Genomic DNA, 19,698 nt, shown 5'->3' on the forward strand with positions numbered 1-19,698 from the left:
AGAAAGAATAGCCTTAGCAGAACAAAATGAAAATGAAAGGGAGATACAGATCAGGGAAAAAGATAAAGAAAGGGAGTTTGAACTTCAGAAAATGACGATGAAACATGACAGTCAATTAAAATTGGCAGACGTAAAGGGACAAGTAGAGTTGGATGATAGTGATGAGGATAGTGAGAAAGAGCATCATAGTCGATGGCTTGGTGGAAATCTATTTGCAAATGTCCAAGCATTGCCAAGGTTTGATGAGAAGGAAGTGGAAGCCTTTTTCATTCCATTTGAAAAGGTAGCTAAACAAATGAAATGGCCACAGGACATGTAGGTGTTACTGACTCAAACAAAGCTGGTAGGTAGGGCTAGTGAAGTGTTTGCATCACTACCGGAGGAGGTATCTGGAACGTATGAGGAGGGGAAGAAATCCATCTTAAGTGCAGATGAGCTCATGCCTGAAGCCGACAGACAAAGCTTTAGAAATTTAAGGAAAGAATTTGGTCAAACATACATGGTGTTTGAAAGGATCAACAGAGTCATTTTGATAGGTGGATAAGGGCTTTGAAAATAGACCAAACGTATGAAGCTCTCAGAGAAATTATACTTTTGGAGGAGTTTAAAAATTCAATTCCTGATGTAGTGAGAACTCATGTGGAAGAACAGAGGGTTAAAACTGCGCGATTAGCAGCAGAAATGGCAGATGGTTATAGAATTATAGAATTTACAGTGCAGAAGGAGGCCATTCAGCCCATCGAGTCTGCACCAGCTCTTGGAAAGAGCACTCTACCCAAGGTCAACACCTCCACCCTATCCCCATAACCCAGTAACCCCACCCAACACTCAGGGCAATTTTGGATACGAATGGCAATTTAGCACGGCCAATCCACCTAACCTGCACATCTTTGGACTGTGGGAGGAAACCGGAGCACCCGGAGGAAACCCACGCACACGCGGGGAGGGTGTGCAGACTCCGCACAGACAGTGACCCAAGCTGGAAACGAACCTGGGACCCTGGAGCTGTGAAGCAATTATGAATTAGTTCATAAATCAAAGATTGGTTTCCGACATCAGTTTCAACCGGCGAGGGATAGAAACTGGGGACATGAAAAATACTCAAGTGGTAAAGGTAAAGGTGATCTGATGGAAGACAATAAAGAGAGTGTACCTCAGATTAAAAAAAAAATCCAGGAAGGTGGAAAAGAGATGAAAAGTTTCAAATGTTTTCACTGCAATAAACTAGGGCATGTAAAGTCACAGTGTTGGTGGTTGAAGAAAAGAACTGGGAAGGCTGATGTGGTAAAACAGGATAAGCCAGTGGGATTTGTTAAAGTGGTAAAGAAAAGCCCAAGGGAAACGAAGGAGGTGCAGACGATTGTACAGCCTGTTCAAGAAGTAATTGTTAAGAAGGTGCCAGATGTCTTTAAAGAATTTACTTGTGTGGGTAATGTTTACTCATGTGTATCAGGAGCAGCAGGTAAAGAAGTCACAATTTTAAGAGATACAGGGGCGAGTCAACCTTTAATGGAAAGAGATGAGGAATTATGTAGTTTGGGAAGAATGTTGCCAGAAAAGGTGGTGATATGTGGAATTCAGGGTGAGAGAAGTAGTGTTCCATTATATAAGGTAAGGTTGGAAAGTCCAGTGAAGAGCGGTGAAGTGGTAGTAGGAGTAATAGAGAAACTATCTTGTCCAGGAATACAGTTTATCTTGGGTAATGATATAGCTAGATCGCAGGTGGGAGTGATGCCTACTGTGGTTGATAAGCCAGTGGAAAATCAGGCAACTGAAGGATTGAAGGACTAATATCCTGGGATTTTTCCAGATTGTGTCGTAACAAGGTCGCAAAGTCACAGGTTAAGACAAGAGGAGAAATCAAAGAGTGAAGATGAAGTTGAAGAGCAATTATGGAAACGATTTTTGATCAGATGGTTGAAAGAGAACAAGAACAGGTGGAGGATGAGGTGGATCTTTTTAGTTCAGGAAAATTGGCGCAGTTACAACAGAAAGATGTAGAAATAAAACGGATATATCAGAAAGCATATACGGAAGAGGAATCTGAGAGTATACCAGAGTGTTATTACCATAAAAGTGATGTCTTGATGTGAAAATGGAGACCTGTACATATGCAGGGGGATGAAAAGTGGGCAGACGTTCATCAAGTAGTATTGCCAGTAGGGTATAGAAAGGAGGTGTTGCGAGTTGCACACGAGGTACCAGTGGGAGGTCATTTGGGAATAAGGAAAACTCAAGCTAAAACCCAGAAACATTTTTATTGGCCTGGACTACAAAAAGATATAGTTAAATTTTGTCAATCATGTCACACATGTCAAGTGATAGGGAAACCTCAAGCAGTAATAAAACCAGCGCCCTTAATACCCATTCCAGCATTTGAGGAACCTTTAACAAGGATCCTAATCGATTGTGTAGGACCGCTTCCTGAAACAAAAAGTGGGAATCACTATCTTTTGACTATAATGGATGTGCCTACTAAATTTCCAGAGGCCATTCCAGTACGTAATATTACAGCTAAACGGATTGTGGAGGAGTTACTTAAAATCTTCACTGGATATGGAGTGCCCACAGAAATTCAATCGGATCAAGGATCGAATTTTACGTCAAAGTTATTCAAAGAAGTTATGGATAGCTTAGGAATAAAACAATTTAAATCAACTGCGTACCATCCAGACTCACAGGGAGCGTTAGAAAGGTGGCATCAGACATTAAAGACAATGTTGAGGGCTTATTGTCAAGATTATCCAGAGGATTGGGATAAAGGAATTCCATTCGTATTGTTTGAAATTAGGGATGCACCTAATGAGTCAACCAAATTTAGTCCTTTTCAACTAATTTTTGGTCATGAGGTAAGAGGACCACTTAAATTGATTAAGGAAAAATTGGTGGGTGAGAAATCGGAAATTACACTATTGGATTACGTGTCAAATTTTAGCGAATGATTAAATAGAGCAGGTGAATTGGCTTGACAACATTTGAAAGTTGCACAACATGTGATGAAACAGGTAGCGGACAAGAAATCCAAAGTTCGTAGTTTTGCCTGTGGGGATAAAGTTTTAGTGCTGTTACAAGTGGTAGGTGAGCCTTTAAAAGCTAGGTTTTGTGGACTGTATCAGATTGAAAGGAAATTAAGTGAGGTGAATTATGTGGTAAAAACACCAGATAGAAGGAAGACTCACCGAGTGTGTCATGTGAATATGCTTAAAAGGTACTTTGAAAGGGAAGGAGAGAAAAAGGAAGTTTTAATGATTCTAACTCAAAGTGACAAACCAAATCCAGATGACTGTGAATTTGACATACCTCAAATTAAATTGGAAAATGAAGATGTTCTTAAAAATTGGGATGAATTGTTAAGTTACCTTCAAAAGGAAAAACAAACTGATCTAAAAGAGTTATTGATATCACATGGGCAAGTTTGTAGAGATAAATTGGGAAGTACTAAAATGGCTATACATGATGTAAATGTGGGAAATGCTGTTCCTATCAAACAACATCCATATAGACTTAATCCTTTAAAATTGGCACAGGTTAACAGAGAGATTGAGAGCCTGCTGAAAAATGGCATAATTGAAGTGGGTTACAGCCAATGGAGCTCACCCTTAGTGATGGTACCTAAACCAGACAGTACCCAATGGTGGTGTGTGGACTATCGAAAGGTGAATGCAGTTACAAGAACGGACTCTTACCCTATCCTACGTTTGAAGGATTGCATTGAGAAAGTGGAACAATCTGCTTTTATTTTCAACTTCCAGACGTGGAAAGAACATTTAAAACATCGTATGGAGTTCTTCAATCGACTTCAGGAGGCGGGTTTGGTGATGAACCTAGCCGAAAGTGAATTTGGAGAAGCCCGAATCACTTTCCTTGAGGAGTTTTCGATACCCTCAAGACGATGGGAAATAATGCGATTTCTTAGCATGAGTGGATTTGATGGAACCTTTGTGCAAAGGTTTTGTGGCGTGATTACTCCACTGATGGACTTGCTAAAGAAACATCAAAAATTTTAATGGACAGCGGCCTTTCAACAGGCATGTGACTGCCTGAAAGCTGTGATAACCGATGCTCCTGTATTGGAGAATTGCAAGGGACTCTGTGATCAGATTGAACTGAAGTATCTAACTTTAAAGAGAATTGCCGCGGCGTAGAGGAATGGATGGATCGTGCATTGACTTTCTTGTTCAAAGAGACTGTCAATCGCGAAGGATTTCGGGTGGAGGAAGTAGAACGGGAAAGATGGACTTTATAATTATTCCTCTTTGCGTGTGTTGTTTTCTTTTGTGAAACGAGAAAGTATATTTACTGTGTACTTCTTAGTGGATGGTGCAAAAGTGAAAAATGAAACCATCTTGAAGTTGATGGTTTATTTTTTTTCCTTGGGGGGAGGTGTCATGTGGGAGTACCTTTAAGAAATGGATGTTTAAGCAATGTACTTTTAAGAAATGGAGCAGCTCATATTACTGAAGTGATGTCAGAGTGTGGGTGGAGCTGGGTTTTTAGCTCAGCCATTTTGCAGTGTTTTGGTTTAAGTTTTGAGGAAAAGTGCTTGGATGTGTCTGTGTTTGCAGTGAGCTGGATCTGCTGTGATCTCTGCCAGGAAAGACTATATCTGAATCATTTGGGCGATTTAAACTCATAATAGTGATGTCTTTAACCTGATGTGTTTCTGTTTAAAGGTGTTAAGTCTCTTGGATGTTTAAAGGAACAACTGAAGGATTATTTAGTGTTGTATTATTGTTGGGGTTATCGTTGAAGTGAGGGGTATTAAGTGATCCAATGTTTATTTAAAAGGTTAAGTTGAGTTCATGGAATAAATATTGTTTTGTGTTTAAAAACCCACGTGTCCATAATTGTAATACCACACCTGGAGAACAAGCCGTGTGCTTCAAAAGCAACAATACATTAAAGGGAGAGGTTGGTTGAACTCCATGATACATTGCGGGATTCTGAAAACGCCTCTCCCATAACAGTGTGATGAGCATCTGGGGGATTCGATGATAAATTCACAGAAGTTCTACTGGGTGTCATCTGTCACTCGGTTTCAGAGTGTGGCGTTTCTGGCCACAGTTGACCAGTTGCTTTATGTGGTCTGGGTACATGATGAGAGCGTTAGAGTAAATGTTATATTTTGTAACTTGTGTTATTCTGAAAAATCTGTGCAGATAGAAGTGGGGTGAAGTCGTGTATAATAGTTAATCTTTCTGGTTTGACAAATATTTTATTCTTTTGTTGAAGGTTAATTTGCAGTCCAGTGACTGTTCATCCACATCTCTGAGAAAAATTAAAGTTTGAATCGGGGTCTGGGGCCTCCGCTTAGGCATCATCAGCCATGACCGCAATGGATAGTCCCGCACTTGGTTGTGGCGTAGGGGTGGGGATGCACGGTGTGTCACCAACCGGCGTTATACTTGGTGGCATATGGCAGGCAGGGCCACCCGATAGGGCTGGGTGATGCACCCGTTGGGACCGTACCTGCGGTGTACCGTGGGCCTTCCTGGTGATGCACGGGTTATGCCTACCTGTCCGGGGGCAGGATGGATGGGAGCAGGGGCATAGTGGGCAGAGGATGCTTTGTGACGGCCGGTGGTCCTGCGGGGTGGGCTAGCTGATTGTGCCACTGGTGGGGCATTTGCCTTGGGGGGGGGGGGGGCAGTGTGCCAGGGTTGGTGGCAATAGCCGCCGCGCATGCATCCGCTGTTCGGGGTGCGCTCTGCTCTTTCCCTGTGCCCCCTGCAATGGGGCAGAGCCTCGGATGGCTGCCCGGAGGAGTACCCGCACCTGGTGGGCCACTCGCTGTGCTGGACCACCCCCTTCCCGTTGATGGGTCAGCTGCGGTCTGAGGGTTCCTTGGGGGGTGGGCGGGGTGGGGCAGGAGGCACCCATATGGCCGGTGGCACTCTGCACATTTATGGCTCCCACTGGGCAGTCAGTGGATCGCCCAGCCAGGTTTCATGCCTGACGGGGCTCCCCCACTACTCCTCCTTGCCCTGCAGACCCCCCCCCCCCCCACCACCCCCCAGTCACCATTGCACCTTTGGAAACTCTTCTTCCCACCTCTCTCTCCCTCAGCAACCACGCCGCCCGGTCCCCATTTTTAAATAGCACAACTGAACCACGGCACTTCCGGCTAACGGAGACGGAGCATCGCAGGTGGCCGGAGATTACGAGTCGGGCCCATTAATGATATGTTAATTAATGCTACTGTATGTTTGCATGTCCATGCTGGCGCGGGGCATGGAACACGTCTACGCCACCACCGAGGCCCCGGTCTTCCATTGGCCTCCAATCGTCGACCTTGATTTTTGGCTGACGCCCAATTCTCCGCCTGAACGCGATTCGTTATTCCGACGTCGCTGGACGGAGAATCCATTCCCTTTTCCTGAGTGAGAGATTTTGCTTATTGTTTCGTCTCCCACAGAGATATTTGGTAGAGTGGGGTTGTTCCCCTTGGAACAGAGGGGGGACATGATTGAGATGTATAAAATTATGGGGGGCATAGATAGATTGGACATAGATGGTGGAGGGGGGGGGGGGGTCAATGACCAGGGGGCATAGATTTAGGGTGAGGAGCAGGAGGTTTAGAGGGGATGTGAGGAAATACATTTTCCCCAGAGGGTGGTGGGAGTCTTGAACTCACTGTCATTTAAGAAATATTTAGATATGCACTTCCGATTGGAAGCCCTACAAGGCTTAGACCAAGTGCTATGGGATTGGGATACTTAGGTGGTTGTTTTTGACCAGCGCGATGGGCCGATGGGCCTTTTCTGTGTTGGCGACCTCCATGACTCTCGGCAACACTTTTCACATTCAGTGTCCCAATTATCCCAATTATACATGCTCTTTTGAAACCCATTAAAAGAGGCACTCTCCCTGAGTCGTACTCCTTTTGAACAAACAAAAAACAATAAATTAAACAAATAGGTTATCTTCCTATTTTATGTGCTCACAGACAATTAATACATGTCACCTTTTTCTGTTAACCATATCAATATAATTCACCTAGTGTTTACAAACCTTAACAATGTCATTGACAAGACATCAACGTTGCAATCAGGTACTCATTCAATAGTTACAGTCTCGGCTCATTCACCAAGAGTGGTCAATTGGGAAGGTTATGGAGGATGTCGACAACCAGGGAGCTGTGTCTGAATGAGGAGACATACCCTTCAGGGCTGTTTGAAAGGGGAGACCATTGGAGAGGTTGTGAGGGTTCATTGTTTGAATAACCACAGTTTTTAGTCATTGAGTTTAAACAGTTGGACTCACCCATGCAGCACAGAGCAACCTTAGCAGAGTTTACAGCCTGCTCTGGATTCCTGGCACCGAGCGCGCTCCCCACATGAACAGTTGCAGCCGCACTGTATCCCATCGCAATCTTCGGGAGAAAGAACATAAAAACTTACGTCAGGATTGCTCTCTATTTTGTCCGCCCATTTAATCTGCTGTTCAAAGCAACTGTTCTGTCACTGTACCTGTTGGGTTGCACCTGTGGTGTGTACCTGTGCGGTGTACCTGTGGTGTGTACATGTGCAGTGTACCTATGGTGTGTGCCTGTGGGGTGTACCTGTGGGGTGTACCTGTGGGGTGTACCTGTGCAGTGTACCTGTGGGGTGTTCCTCCAGGGTGTACTTGTTGGGTTGTACCTGTGATGTGTACCTGTGGGGTGTACCTGTGGGGTGTACCTGTGCGGTGTACCTGTGGGGTGTTCCTCCAGGGTGTTCTTGTTGGGTTGTACCTGTGATGTGTACCTGTGGGGTGTACCTGTGGGGTGTACCTGTGCGGTGTACCTGTGGGGTGTTCCTCCAGGGTGTACTTGTTGGGTTGTACCTGTGGTGTGTACCTGTGGGGTGTACCTGTGGGGTGTACCTGTGCGGTGTACCTGTGGGGTGTTCCTCCAGGGTGTACTTGTTGGGTTGTACCTGTGATGTGTACCTGTGGGGTGTACCTGTGCGGTGTACCTGTGGGGTGTTTCTGTAGGGTGCACTTGTTGGTTTGTACCTGTTGGGTTGTACCTGTGGGCTGTACCTGTGCGGTGTACCTGTGGGGTGTACCTGTGCAGTGTACCTGTGGGGTGTACCTGTGGGGTGTACCTGTGCAGTGTACCTGTGGGCTGTACCTGTGCGGTGTACCTGTGGGGTGTACCTGTGCAGTGTACCTGTGGGGTGTACCTGTGCGGTGTACCTGTGGGATGTACCTGTGGGCTGTACCTGTGCGGTGTACCTGTGGGGTGTACCTGTGGGATGTACCTGTGGGGTGTACCTGTGCAGTGTACCTGTGGGGTGTACCTGTGCAGTGTACCTGTGGGGTGTTTCTGTAGGGTGCACTTGTTGGTTTGTACCTGTTGGGTTGTACCTGTGGGCTGTACCTGTGCAGTGTACCTGTGCAGTGTACCTGTGGGGTGTTTCTGTAGGGTGTACTTGTTGGGTTGTACCTGTTGGGTTGTACCTGTGGGCTGTACCTGTGGGCTGTACCTGTGCGGTGTACCTGTGGGGTGTACCTTTGGGGTAGTTGTGGAGTGTACCTATGGGGTGTACCTGTGGAGTGTACCTGTGGGCTGTACCTGTGGGCTGTACCTGTGCGGTGTACCTGTGGGGTGTACCTTTGGGGTAGTTGTGGAGTGTACCTATGGGGTGTACCTGTGGAGTGTACCTGTGGGCTGTACCTGTGCAGTGTACCTGTGGGGTGTTCCTGTAGGGTGTACTTGTTGGGTTGTACCTGTGGTGTGTACCTGTGGGGTGTACCTGTTCAGTGTACCTGTGGGGTGTTTCTGTAGGGTGCACTTGTTGGGTTGTACCTGTGGTGTGTACCTGTGGGCTGTACCTGTGGGCTGTACCTGTGCGGTGTACCTGTGGGGTGTACCTTTGGGGTAGTTGTGGGGTGTACCTATGGGGTGTACCTGTGGAGCGTACCTGTCGGGCTTACCTGTGGGGTGTGCCTTTGGGATGCACCTGTGGGATGTACATATGGGGTGTACCTGCGGCGTGTACCGGTGCGGTGTACCTGTGGGGTGAATGTATCAGCAAGCAGATCAGGAAGATCAGAGAGTCAGTCTCTCTTTTGTGCTGCCTTACCTCTCCTCAGTTGGGAAGTGGCTGGTTTAACAATTAACCTCATTAACCCCCAACCCCACCCCCTTCACCACCCTCCGGGTATCTGGAAGGGAGAAAATCAGAGGTCCCTGTTATTAATTACTATGGGTTAATGGCACTGCAAAATGTCCAAAGCATAGAAGATGAGTGAATATTGCCTGTGATTCCCTCCTTTCTTGCTTCCCACCCCTGCCTTCAAATGACCTTCTCATGCACAATATCATTCCTCCATGGCCTCCTCCCTTCCTATCTTTACAACCTCCTCGAACCTGAAGATCCTCCAAGAGCTGTGTGATCCTCCAAGTCTGGCCTCTTGTTCCTCCTTGACTTCCATTGCTCCACCATCGGTAGCCCTTTGATCAGCTGCACAGGCTCGAAGCGCTGCAATTCACTGATGTAAATGTCTCCTCCACCTCTTCACTTTTCTCTCTTTCATAACCCTCCTTTCAACTTATCTTCTTTGAACAAGCTTTTGGTCACTTCTCCCAACATCTCCTTCACAAAGTTTGTTTGATCATGCTCTTGTGAAGCTGCTTGGTATGTTAGCTATGAAACAGGTGCTATATAAATGCATTATTAGGGGGCAGCACAGTGGCACAGTGGTTAATAATAATCTTTATTAGTGTCACAAGGAGGCTTACATTAACACTGTGTGGTAGTATGACTAGGGGTATTACGGTACCTGGGAGTGTGAGCTGCCATTGGTGCAGAGGGCTCGCTGCCCATTGGCCCAGGTATCGTGTTTCTCCGTATTCCTATTGGCTAAGAGGGAGGTAGCTCCGCCTACGAAGCAGGGTATAAGAACCCGTGTTCCCCAGCAGCCAGGTCATTTCTGTATGTCTCCTGCCGGGCTCACTTCTTGCTGATTAAAGCCTTTCGTTTCGGACTTCAACTACGTTTCATGTCCATTGATTGTGCATCACACTGCAATGAAGTTACTGTGAAAATCCCCTAATCGCCACATACCGGCGCCTGTTCGGGTACACAGAGGGAGAATTCAGAATGTCCAATTCACCTAACAGCACGTCATTCGGGACTTGTGGGAGGAAACCGGAGCACCCGGAGGAAACCCACGCAGACACGGTGAGAACGTGCAGACTCCACACAGACAGCGACCCAAGCCGGGAATCGAACCCGAGTCCCTGGCGCTGTGGTTAGCACTGCTGCCTCACAGCACGAGCGACCCGGGTTCGATTCCAACCTCAGATGACTTTGTGAAGTTTCCACCTTCTCCTCGTGTCTGCGGAGGTTTCCTCCGGGTGCACCGTTTTCTCCACACAGTCCAAAGATGTGCAGGTTAGGTGGATTGGCCATGCTACAATTGCCCCTAAGTGTCCAAAGATTACATGGGGATAGGGCGGGGGATTGGGCCTAGATAGGGTACTCTTTCAAAGGGTCGGTGCAGTCTCGATGGGCCGAATGGCCTCCTTCTGCACTGTATCGAGTCTATGATTATTGTTCTTAAAGAATGGCCCCTTAAATGAGGTCAAAGAAAGCTACTGACAAACCGTGGAATAGAGCCCAACGCACATCAGGACCTGGATGACCTGATGGAAAAGTCCTCCACATGCCATAAGCAATCCACACGGGTGCCAGGAGCATGCGTTACTATTGGCCAGTTGGATCTATTTCTGCTCTAAATTTACCTGCTCGTGAGAAGCCAGAGTGGGAAAACCTCTTCACAAAATAGCACTGCAGCTTGGTGATAATACCAAGGTAAGAGGCACAGCAGACCAAGGGAGGACACAGGAGATTCCAGGGGAATGTAAGCAGGCAAGCAGACTGGGAAGGCAGGTGGCAAATGCAGTTTAAAACTGTGAAATTTGCCAGTGGAACATTTTGACAGGGGGGAAAAAAACATCAGTGTAAGAAAGTACACACAATGTGGTCAGATTGTTCACACTGTGGAGAAAGAAAGAAACCCGATGATTTTGAAATTAATTTACGGAGAAAGGGCCATAAAATAGGCCTCATGGGTTTTATACAAAAGCAAGGAATTGGTGTTAAATTCTTGCAAACCATTGGTCAGGTCGCATTCGAGCCACAAAAAGGGCACTGCGACAAGAGGCGGCATGGTGGCGCAATGGGTTAGTGAGAAGACTCACGGCGCCGAGGTCCCAGGTTCAATCCCAGCTCTGGATCACTGTCCGTGTGGAGTTTGCACATTCTCCCGTGTCTGCGTGGGTTTCGCCCCCACAGCCCAAAGATGTGCTTGGTAGGTGAGTTGGCCACGCTAAATTGCCCCTTAATTGGGGAAAAAAAATAACTCGGTACTCAAAATTTATATTTTTAAAAACTAACAGCCGAAATATTGAGGCTTTTAGCCCTGGAACAGAAAAGGTTGAAGGAAAATCAGAGCATGGGTTCTAAAAGTATGAAAATGTTTGCGGGGGTAAATGGTAAAAGTCATTTTCGGTAATTCGGTGCAGAGTCAAGGACAACATAAAAGCTAAAGAAAAAGCATACAAAGTGGCGAGGGTTAGTGAGAAGCCAGAGGATTGGGAAGCCTTTAAAAGCGAGCAGAGGACAACTAAAAAAGCAATAAGAGGGGAGAAGATGAAGTATGAGTGCAAGCTAGCTAGTAATATAAAGGAAGATAGGAAGAGATTTTTTCAATATATAAAAGGTAAGAGAGAGGCAAAAATAGACATTGGACCAGTGGAAAATGTAGCTGGAGAAGTAATAATAGGAAACAAAAAAATGGCAGACAAACTGAATAGTTACTTTGCATCAGTCTTCACGGTGGAAGACACCAGTGGGATGCCAGAGCTCCAGGAGAACCAGGGGGCAGAGGTGAGTGCAGTGACCATTACTAAGGAGAAAGTTCTGGGGAAACTGAAAGACCTGAAGGTGGATAAATCACCTGGACCGGATGGACTACACCCTAGGGTCTGAAGGAGATAGCTCAGGAGATTGTGGAAGTATTGGTGGTGATCTTTCAGGAATCACCAATGGCAGGAAGGGTCCCAGAGGATTGGAACGTTGCTAATGTAACACCACTGTTTAAGAAGGGAGGGAGGCAGAAGATGGGAAATTATAGGCCGGTTAGCCTGACTTCGGTCATTGGCAAGATTTTAGGGTCCATTATTAAAGATGAGATCGAAATGCACTTTGTAAAAAAGGACTGAGTCGGCACGGCTCCGTCAAAGTGAGGTCATGTCTGACAAACCTGTTAGTGTTCTTTAAGGAAGTGACAAGGAAGTTGGACAAAGGTTGAACCTCCTGCGTCACGTGAACAGCCGGCCTCTTTGATTACTTTTTGCTTACTCTTCAAAAGTATGGATGGTTATCAATTTAACAAGTAGTTTAGTGGACGAGTTGCAATTTTGTTTCCAATTGAGTGCGAGTTATAGTGGATCAGCTGACGTAGAACGGAAACTCACTGATTGCAGGGGCTGTAAAAACTGGAAATTGTTTGACCTTCGTTTACTGCTCAGGGCAACGGCGTTCTCTTATTGATGAACCACGCTGAAGGCAGACAATTACTGCAGGTGTACAGAATCTTCAGCCTTACCCTGTATGGTACTGTTATAATCTGAAATATAATAGTCTGGGCTCCGAGTTCAACTTCACCAATTATCCCTGCAAACAGGTAAAGAACAGAGACAAAGTTAAAAGCGATGCCGAAACTCTGAAATAAAAACAGAAAATGTTGGGACGTTTTCAATGGGTTAGGCAGTCCCTTTGGAAAGAGAAACATAAATAACGGCACCTGGGTGGGTGGGGGGGGGGGGTGGGTCTCCCAGGACATCGGTGACCCCCGCCCCCCCACCCGGTGGGTCACCCAGGACATCGGTGACCTCCCCCGCCCCCCCCGCCCCCCGAGTGGTTGGACTTGGCAGGGTGGCATCTTGACATTCACCCTGTCATCTGGACACCCTGGCAGTGCCACCCGAGCACCCTGGCTGAGGAACCAAGGAAGTGCCACCCTGACACTCCAAGGGTGCCGGGGCACAGTCAGGATGCCAGGATTGCCGTGCCAAGGTGCCCATTGGCACTGCCAGGGGTTAGGCCTAGGGTGGCCTTGCCAGGTAGAGAGTTGGGGGGGGGGGTGGTCAAGAGGGATTCTTGGGGCCCTCCCCAAGGTTGGTGGCGTGAGAGGGGTGGTAATAAACGGGGGCAGGGGGGGCCGGGGAAGGGTGCTGGAAGGTGGAGGAACGCTCGGAAGAGCCAGACAAAATGGTACCCCAATCTGTGAGGTGCTTTTCCTGGTTCTGGCCTCACTGCAGCCATCGGGAAACACCCCGACAACTCCTAATGTCCGTTTTTATTGTGGTGGGGCGGGTACCTATGTTGAATTACCCTCTCTCATCGTCCTTCCTCTGCTGGGACCTGCATCTGAGAGAGTGGGGCAGTAACACGGCTCCAGCTCTCTGCCAATGACACTCAGAAACCACAAACAGGATTCAATAAGAATGGTTTGATAATGGACTTTCCGCTCCACCCCATTTCCTCCTCTCCGAAGCAGCAGAGTTGGATCTCCACTTGAGATCAGCAACTCAACACAGGACAGAATTGACCCTCAGTCTCCAGCGCCACTTTCTAAACAAGATTATTTCAATTTAATTTGATTTAATATCGATGATGGGCCTAACCCAGAGTGTGCTTCAGAGCAGAAGGGTATGAAGTGAAGTTGGGTGATTAAGATTGGCATCTGCCTTTGCCATTAACTAGTTACACCTGACGTTCTGTATCATTTCCTCATACACATAAGGCTTGAATGTTTTCAATGTCGGAGAGGGTCACCAACTTATCTAAAATGGCACTGGAGGCCCGATGTGGGAAGCCCTACCCTGCCACCGGCACTCGCTATTTTCAATGGTTGCGGTGGGGGGGGGACGGGGGTGGATTATACTTTGTACATCCTGGGGTTTCACTGTTACAGTGCAGCCGCCTTCAGTGAGATCTCATCCTCGCCTGTGGGATGTCCAGAACACAACTTGTACACATTTTCGACTCATAGCAGAAAGTCTAAAGTTAGAGGAATGCTCTGGAGTGGTGAAGCGCCCCTTTTTGGAAAGGTAGTGTGCCATTTTGAATAGGTCTAGAGACACCTTTGGGAGTGGGAAGTTGTCTTTGAGGTTGTTAAATGTAGACACAAATCCACGTAAAAAGTGGATAAACCCATTGGAATTGTTAAGTCAGCAAGGGAACTGTTAAGGGAACTGTCAAATGAACTGTAAAGTTGTGAAGGCATTTAAATCACCTGACCTTTAAATAAGAAAAGTCCGCAGGTTAAAAATAATCCAGTGCTTGCAATTTCACTCTGCCTGTTCACAACCTGTGGGTTATCATTATATGATTTCTGCTGCATGACTGAATTCACAACCTACCATTCTTACAGTAGAATTTAGTTTGATTGATAACTCCAAGTGGTTATAAAGTCTTTGATTATGGGGCTGTGAGTACAAATGTTTGTTTTTATAAAGGAATATATTGTTTGATGCATTTAAATGGAGTGCGTGTTTTTTAAAAATCAAAGACAGCGTTGTTTTTAAATGGTGAAATAATCAATAGAACCTAATAACTTTATTTTGTTTCCTCTTGGCATGGATCCTGAGGTCTGCCCTTGGTGGATATTGGGTGAGTTGGCATTGCACATGTTAGGAGAATGTTTGGTGGGTAAGGGTGTATGGCACGAAGTTGACACAAGGGTGGTGGGGGGATGGGGCCGAGGTGAGCAAGGAGGATACAAAGGGACATGAGATGTTGGTAGAGAATCATAGGTTGGCATATGGGGTATGAGGGGCCATGCAAGACAGTGTTATGAGGTGGCATGGGATGACATGGATAGGGTGGGGGGGGGGCGAGGCATGTGAGGGGGTAAGAGCTAGAGGGCAGTAATTTGCTTTATTGGGTTTTTTTTAACAGCTGGGACAAAGTTTGGAGACTGAAGCCGGCCTTTCACTGAGCCCACCTCCGTATCTGGGAGCCCCTCTGCTGTTGGAACTATTTTTAGGGGCAACAGGCATGATTCCTGGAAAGGAAACCTTGATTGACCAAGTAGAACATAGAACATAGAACAGTACAGCACAGAACAGGCCCTTCGGCCCTCAATGTTGTGCCGAGCCATGATCACCCTACTCAAACCCACGTATCCACCCTATACCCGTAACCGAACAACCCCCCCCTTAACCTTACTTTTATTAGGACACTACGGGCAATTTAGCATGGCCAATCCACCTAACCCGCACATCTTTGGACTGTGGGAGGAAACCGGAGCACCCGGAGGAAACCCACGCACACAGGGGGAGGACGTGCAGACTCCACACAGACAGTGACCCAGCCGGGAATCGAACCTGGGACCCTGGAGCTGTGAAGCATTTATGCTAACCACCATGCTACCCTGCTGCCCAAAGTAGACGCCTGTTGTTTGGGCTTTCCAGTGAGGTCAATGGGACAAAACTCCATTTAGATTTAATTGTGCCTTGAGTCATATCCTGTACCTATCACTAGAACTCTTCCTTTGAGTAATTTCAGAGTTGCTGTTTAAGCTTCGGCTTGTTTGATTATTTGCCTTCGACTGATTTACCTGTCTTATGGTATTACTCGCGATGTTACCTTGCCCTGATCTATCACTCGGTGAGCGCGTGGGGAATTGTAGAACACAATTTGGCTGCAGGGAAGGCAGCAGGTGGGAACTCTGGCTTGTGCTGAGAGAAGAAGATTGAGAGCAAATTGCCACCTTTTACATGCCACAGACAGGACAATACTGTGGACTGAATCTCGACTGTTCCTCCAGGGGCTGGTTTAGCACAATGGACTAAACTGCTGGCTTGTAATCCAGAACAAGGCCAACAGCGCAGGTTCAATTCCCATACCAGCCGCGCCAAACAGGCGCCAGATTGTGGCAACTAGGGGCTTTTCATAGTATCTTCATTGAAGCCTACTTGTGACAATAAGCGATTGTTACATTAATATTACCCCCCAATGTCTTCATATTGTGACTGTTTGTGAACCGTTGGAAACCTCACTGCCACAAGGGAGAAAAGGGGCCTTGCTTGACTCATTCGAGTGTATCCATTGGCCTTGCATTTTGTTGACCGACTCCTCATAGCTTCTTAGTCACTTTGCGACTGCTTCTTAGCAGTGAGGAAATTTATTTACCAACGAGGAAAGTTCCAATGTAAAACGTCCACCATTCAATACATAACATAAACAAACTGGGTATCGCCAGCCGTGTAAAGTGGCCCCACTCCTGCAGGCAGTCAGTCGACCATCCTACACAGAAATAAACAACAATGGAGTTACTAACACAGTATCGAATGTGTCAGTGAAACACACAAGGAGAAGGGAAGATAGGGTAGACAGAAAACATTCATATCATCCAGCTCACTGCAGCTGGCAAACTGTCCCTGGGGTTTTTACTGGGTGTTTCTGCCCTGTAATGTATCTACGTTCAGGGTGATTCTGCTATCTGCGGGAAACAGCACTCACAGGACATGCACTGTAAGAAAACTGTGGCAGTTCTGGGAAGCCCCAGTGATCTGAGACACATTTCTCTGTGATCCCTCTATAGTCAGTAGCCTGTTGAGACACATGCAGAGCGTGACCATTTGTGGAAGAGCCTGGGAATGTAACATAGCATGTGTGACAACTGGAAGGCTTTCGAAATATTGGATTCTAAATATTGGGCAATTTGAAAGTTAAAAGCTGCCTCGGATTAGAGTGTGCTTGTCTGCTGTGGTCCTTTTTTTTAAATGAAATGAAATGAAATGAAATGAAAATAAAAGCTGTTTTGCAGGGCCTGGGTGTTTTTAGCAGCCAGAAGATGAAATTGACAAAGGAATGTGTTTTTCAGTCTGGACTAATGTGGTTTGACTGGAGAAGTCCCTGGGAAGTTAATGTGCTTTGCAGCCTGCAGAGATCATGGGCGGGATTCTCCGTCGGCTGATACCGAAATCGGGAAAGGCAATTGGATGGGAAATTGATCATGAGGCCAAAAACATGGGCAGTGCCAGGCGCCCACCAGAATGCCATGCTCTGGTGCCTCGACAGCAGCTACTCCGCACATACAGTAAACGCCGTCTGCGTATCATTAGCGGGCCTGACCCGGTATTCGCCGGGGCTTCCCATGCTCCACCTCCGCCGGGAGGAATTGTCGACGGCGAGTTTCACTTGTGGGTTCAAAAGTTGGGAAACAGGCGCAGTGGCTGCTCAGGAAGGGAGAGGGAGTACAAGGAGTGGCCAACATCGCTATAGTGTGCTGACAGTTGTGCCACTGACCGGAGGGCTTCTGTCAGGGCCGGAAGTAGTAGCAGGGGATGGTCAGGAGGTGGGCCGTGGGGACCGGCTGAATGGGCATGGAACACCATGCTGCAGCCTGCAGGCCCTTGGGCTGCGCATGCCGCTGACTACCCACTGTGACCCTACTGCCGCGGGTCTTGTGGGTGTTCCCACTAGGTACCCTCTGGCCCCAGCCAACCTATCAATGGGATGGCACCAATGCCACCTTATTGGCTGGGCTGAGTGTGTGTTGGGAGCTGGGTGCTACTATGCGGCTGCAGCTTGTCAGCTACTCAAGTGCCAATCCCAACACCGGTGAATCGGACACCGTTTTTCATTGGAATCGCTCGTGTTCCACGTGGCACTAGTGCTGGCCCATTAACGGTTCCAGAATTTCTCCGGGACCACCGTCAATTTTACTGTCGTAGTTGTCCACCACTTCTGTCCCGGCGTCAACACTTAGTCTCTGAGACGGAGAATCCCGCTCCATTTGTTTTCCAACTTGGGAAGATGAGGACGTTGGTGGATGGAGCCAAGGAATGCAGGGAGACATTTTGAGAAGCTGCAGCGAAAGGCAGAGTTTTTGGAGAGACTTTGGAGAGAGCAGTTGAACTCTGACCTGTCTGTCACTGAGTCCACATTTCACCCACAGTCAGACGGATTGAAAGCTGTACCTTTCTTTACTTGTTGTTCAATGGGAAATTCAGCAGTAGCGTTTAAGGTGTAAATCAGAAGCTGTTCTTTTTGGCAGTGAAGTTAAAAAGTTAAATATTATATTCATAATAGAGTTTGTTTGGGCAGCACGTTGGCGCAGTGGTTAGCATTGCTGCCTACGGCGCTGAGGACCCAGGTTCGAATCCCGGCCCTGGGTCACTGTCCATGTGGAGTTTGCACATTCTCCCCGTGTCTGCGTGGGTTTCACCCCCACAACCCAAAAGATGTGCAGGATAGGTGGATTGGCCATGCTAAATTGCCCCTTAATTGGAAAAAATTGGGCACTCTAAATTTTTTTTAAAAAAGAAAAAATAATAGTGTTTGTTATTAAAATAGCCAGAACTAGGCAGCACGGTGGCGTAGTAGTTAGCACTGCTACCTTACGGCACCGAGAAACCGGGTTTGACCCTGGTGCCCGGTCACTGTCCGTGTGGAGTTTGCACATTCTCCCCGTGTCTGCGTGGGTTTCGCCCCCACAACCCAAAGCTGTGCAGGTTAGGTGAATTGACCATGCTAAATTCCCCCTTAATTGGAAAAGAAGACTATCTGGCACTCTAAGTTTAGAGGAAAAAAAATGTAACTAACCAAATCCCTATATATTCATGCAATCACCCCTGGAGCAAATCATTCTTCCCGCACAGTCTGACAAATAAAATAAGATATAGGGATTATGGTGTGGTACCCCAGCCATTGCTGGAGTGTGGCCTGCGATTGTGATACGTGGGGCAGGAGAAGAAGGGGGAACAGAGAAAAAAGTATCAAATAAATCAATAAATAAGGATCTCCAAAGCAAGTGAGTGTGATACACAGATAGGGTCTGAATGAGACTCCCTATCCAATTGTTCTTTCTGTGGATTTCCCTGGAAATGAGAATTGATCAAGGTGTATACTGGGTGGCTATTGGATGTGGCTACTTTCACATCATTGCCCAAGATTTGAATAACCCGCTCTGAAACCTACCTGGCCAGGTGTTAACGTGCAGCTTTTTCCATCGAATGTATCCAAACAGGAGAATAGCCTGACAGTACTGAGAGATAACATTGGCAGCGGCCGAGCCTCTGAGAAACAAGTGTAAATGTTAAAGGCAGCTTCAAATAAAGTCTGGGCCATTGTTCAGTGAAAGATTCATTTATCAGAACCGGGAATCAGGGGCGGCAAGGTGGCGCAGTGGTTAGCACTGCTGTCTCACGGCGGTGAGGACCCGGGTTCGATCCCGGCCCCGGGTCACTGTCCTTGTGGAGTTTGCACGTTCTCCCCGTGTCTCCATGGGTCTCACCCCCACAACCCAAAGATGTGCGGGTTAGGTGGATTGGCCACGCTAAATTGGCCCTTAATCGGGGAAAAAATAATTGGATACGCGAAATTTTTTTTTTTAAAATCAGAACCGAGATTCGAAAATATATGTTTGGCATTTGAATTGTTGGTTAGTATTTTTGAATTTTATTTTTGTAACTTTTAAACTTGTTTGTTACTTACGGCACTCCCAGGTTCAACACAAACAGTAAGAGATAATTGATTCCAGCATTGATGATGTTGGCTATGAGACCAGTGAAAACCTGGGGCATGATGATCCCCTGGGAACAAAACGATAAAGTTATTGCTGGAATTACTCTTCAATAAACCAACATGATGTGTGACATGGTGCCAGGATAGCAGGAAGATGGAGTTGGGG

The 19,698-nt window shown here is 46.9% G+C and overlaps 1 protein-coding gene across 1 annotated transcript in view; it reads right to left on the bottom strand.

Annotated features, from left to right (window-relative positions):
• The window catches only part of LOC119975128 (multidrug and toxin extrusion protein 1-like), a 60,161-nt gene that overhangs the window by 15,674 nt on the left and 24,789 nt on the right, over positions 1–19,698 (bottom strand). The window contains exons 8-12 of the mRNA XM_038814689.1: positions 19,503–19,600; positions 18,987–19,084; positions 16,194–16,307; positions 12,601–12,668; positions 7,264–7,372 (exon numbers count right to left, since the gene is read on the bottom strand). Coding sequence (XP_038670617.1) covers positions 7,264–7,372; positions 12,601–12,668; positions 16,194–16,307; positions 18,987–19,084; positions 19,503–19,600 — 487 coding nt within the window. The remainder of the gene's footprint in view (positions 1–7,263; positions 7,373–12,600; positions 12,669–16,193; positions 16,308–18,986; positions 19,085–19,502; positions 19,601–19,698) is intronic.

The sequence above is a fragment of the Scyliorhinus canicula genome, chromosome 12, assembly GCF_902713615.1.
Source record: "Scyliorhinus canicula chromosome 12, sScyCan1.1, whole genome shotgun sequence".
Classification (NCBI taxonomy): Eukaryota; Metazoa; Chordata; class Chondrichthyes; order Carcharhiniformes; family Scyliorhinidae; genus Scyliorhinus; species Scyliorhinus canicula.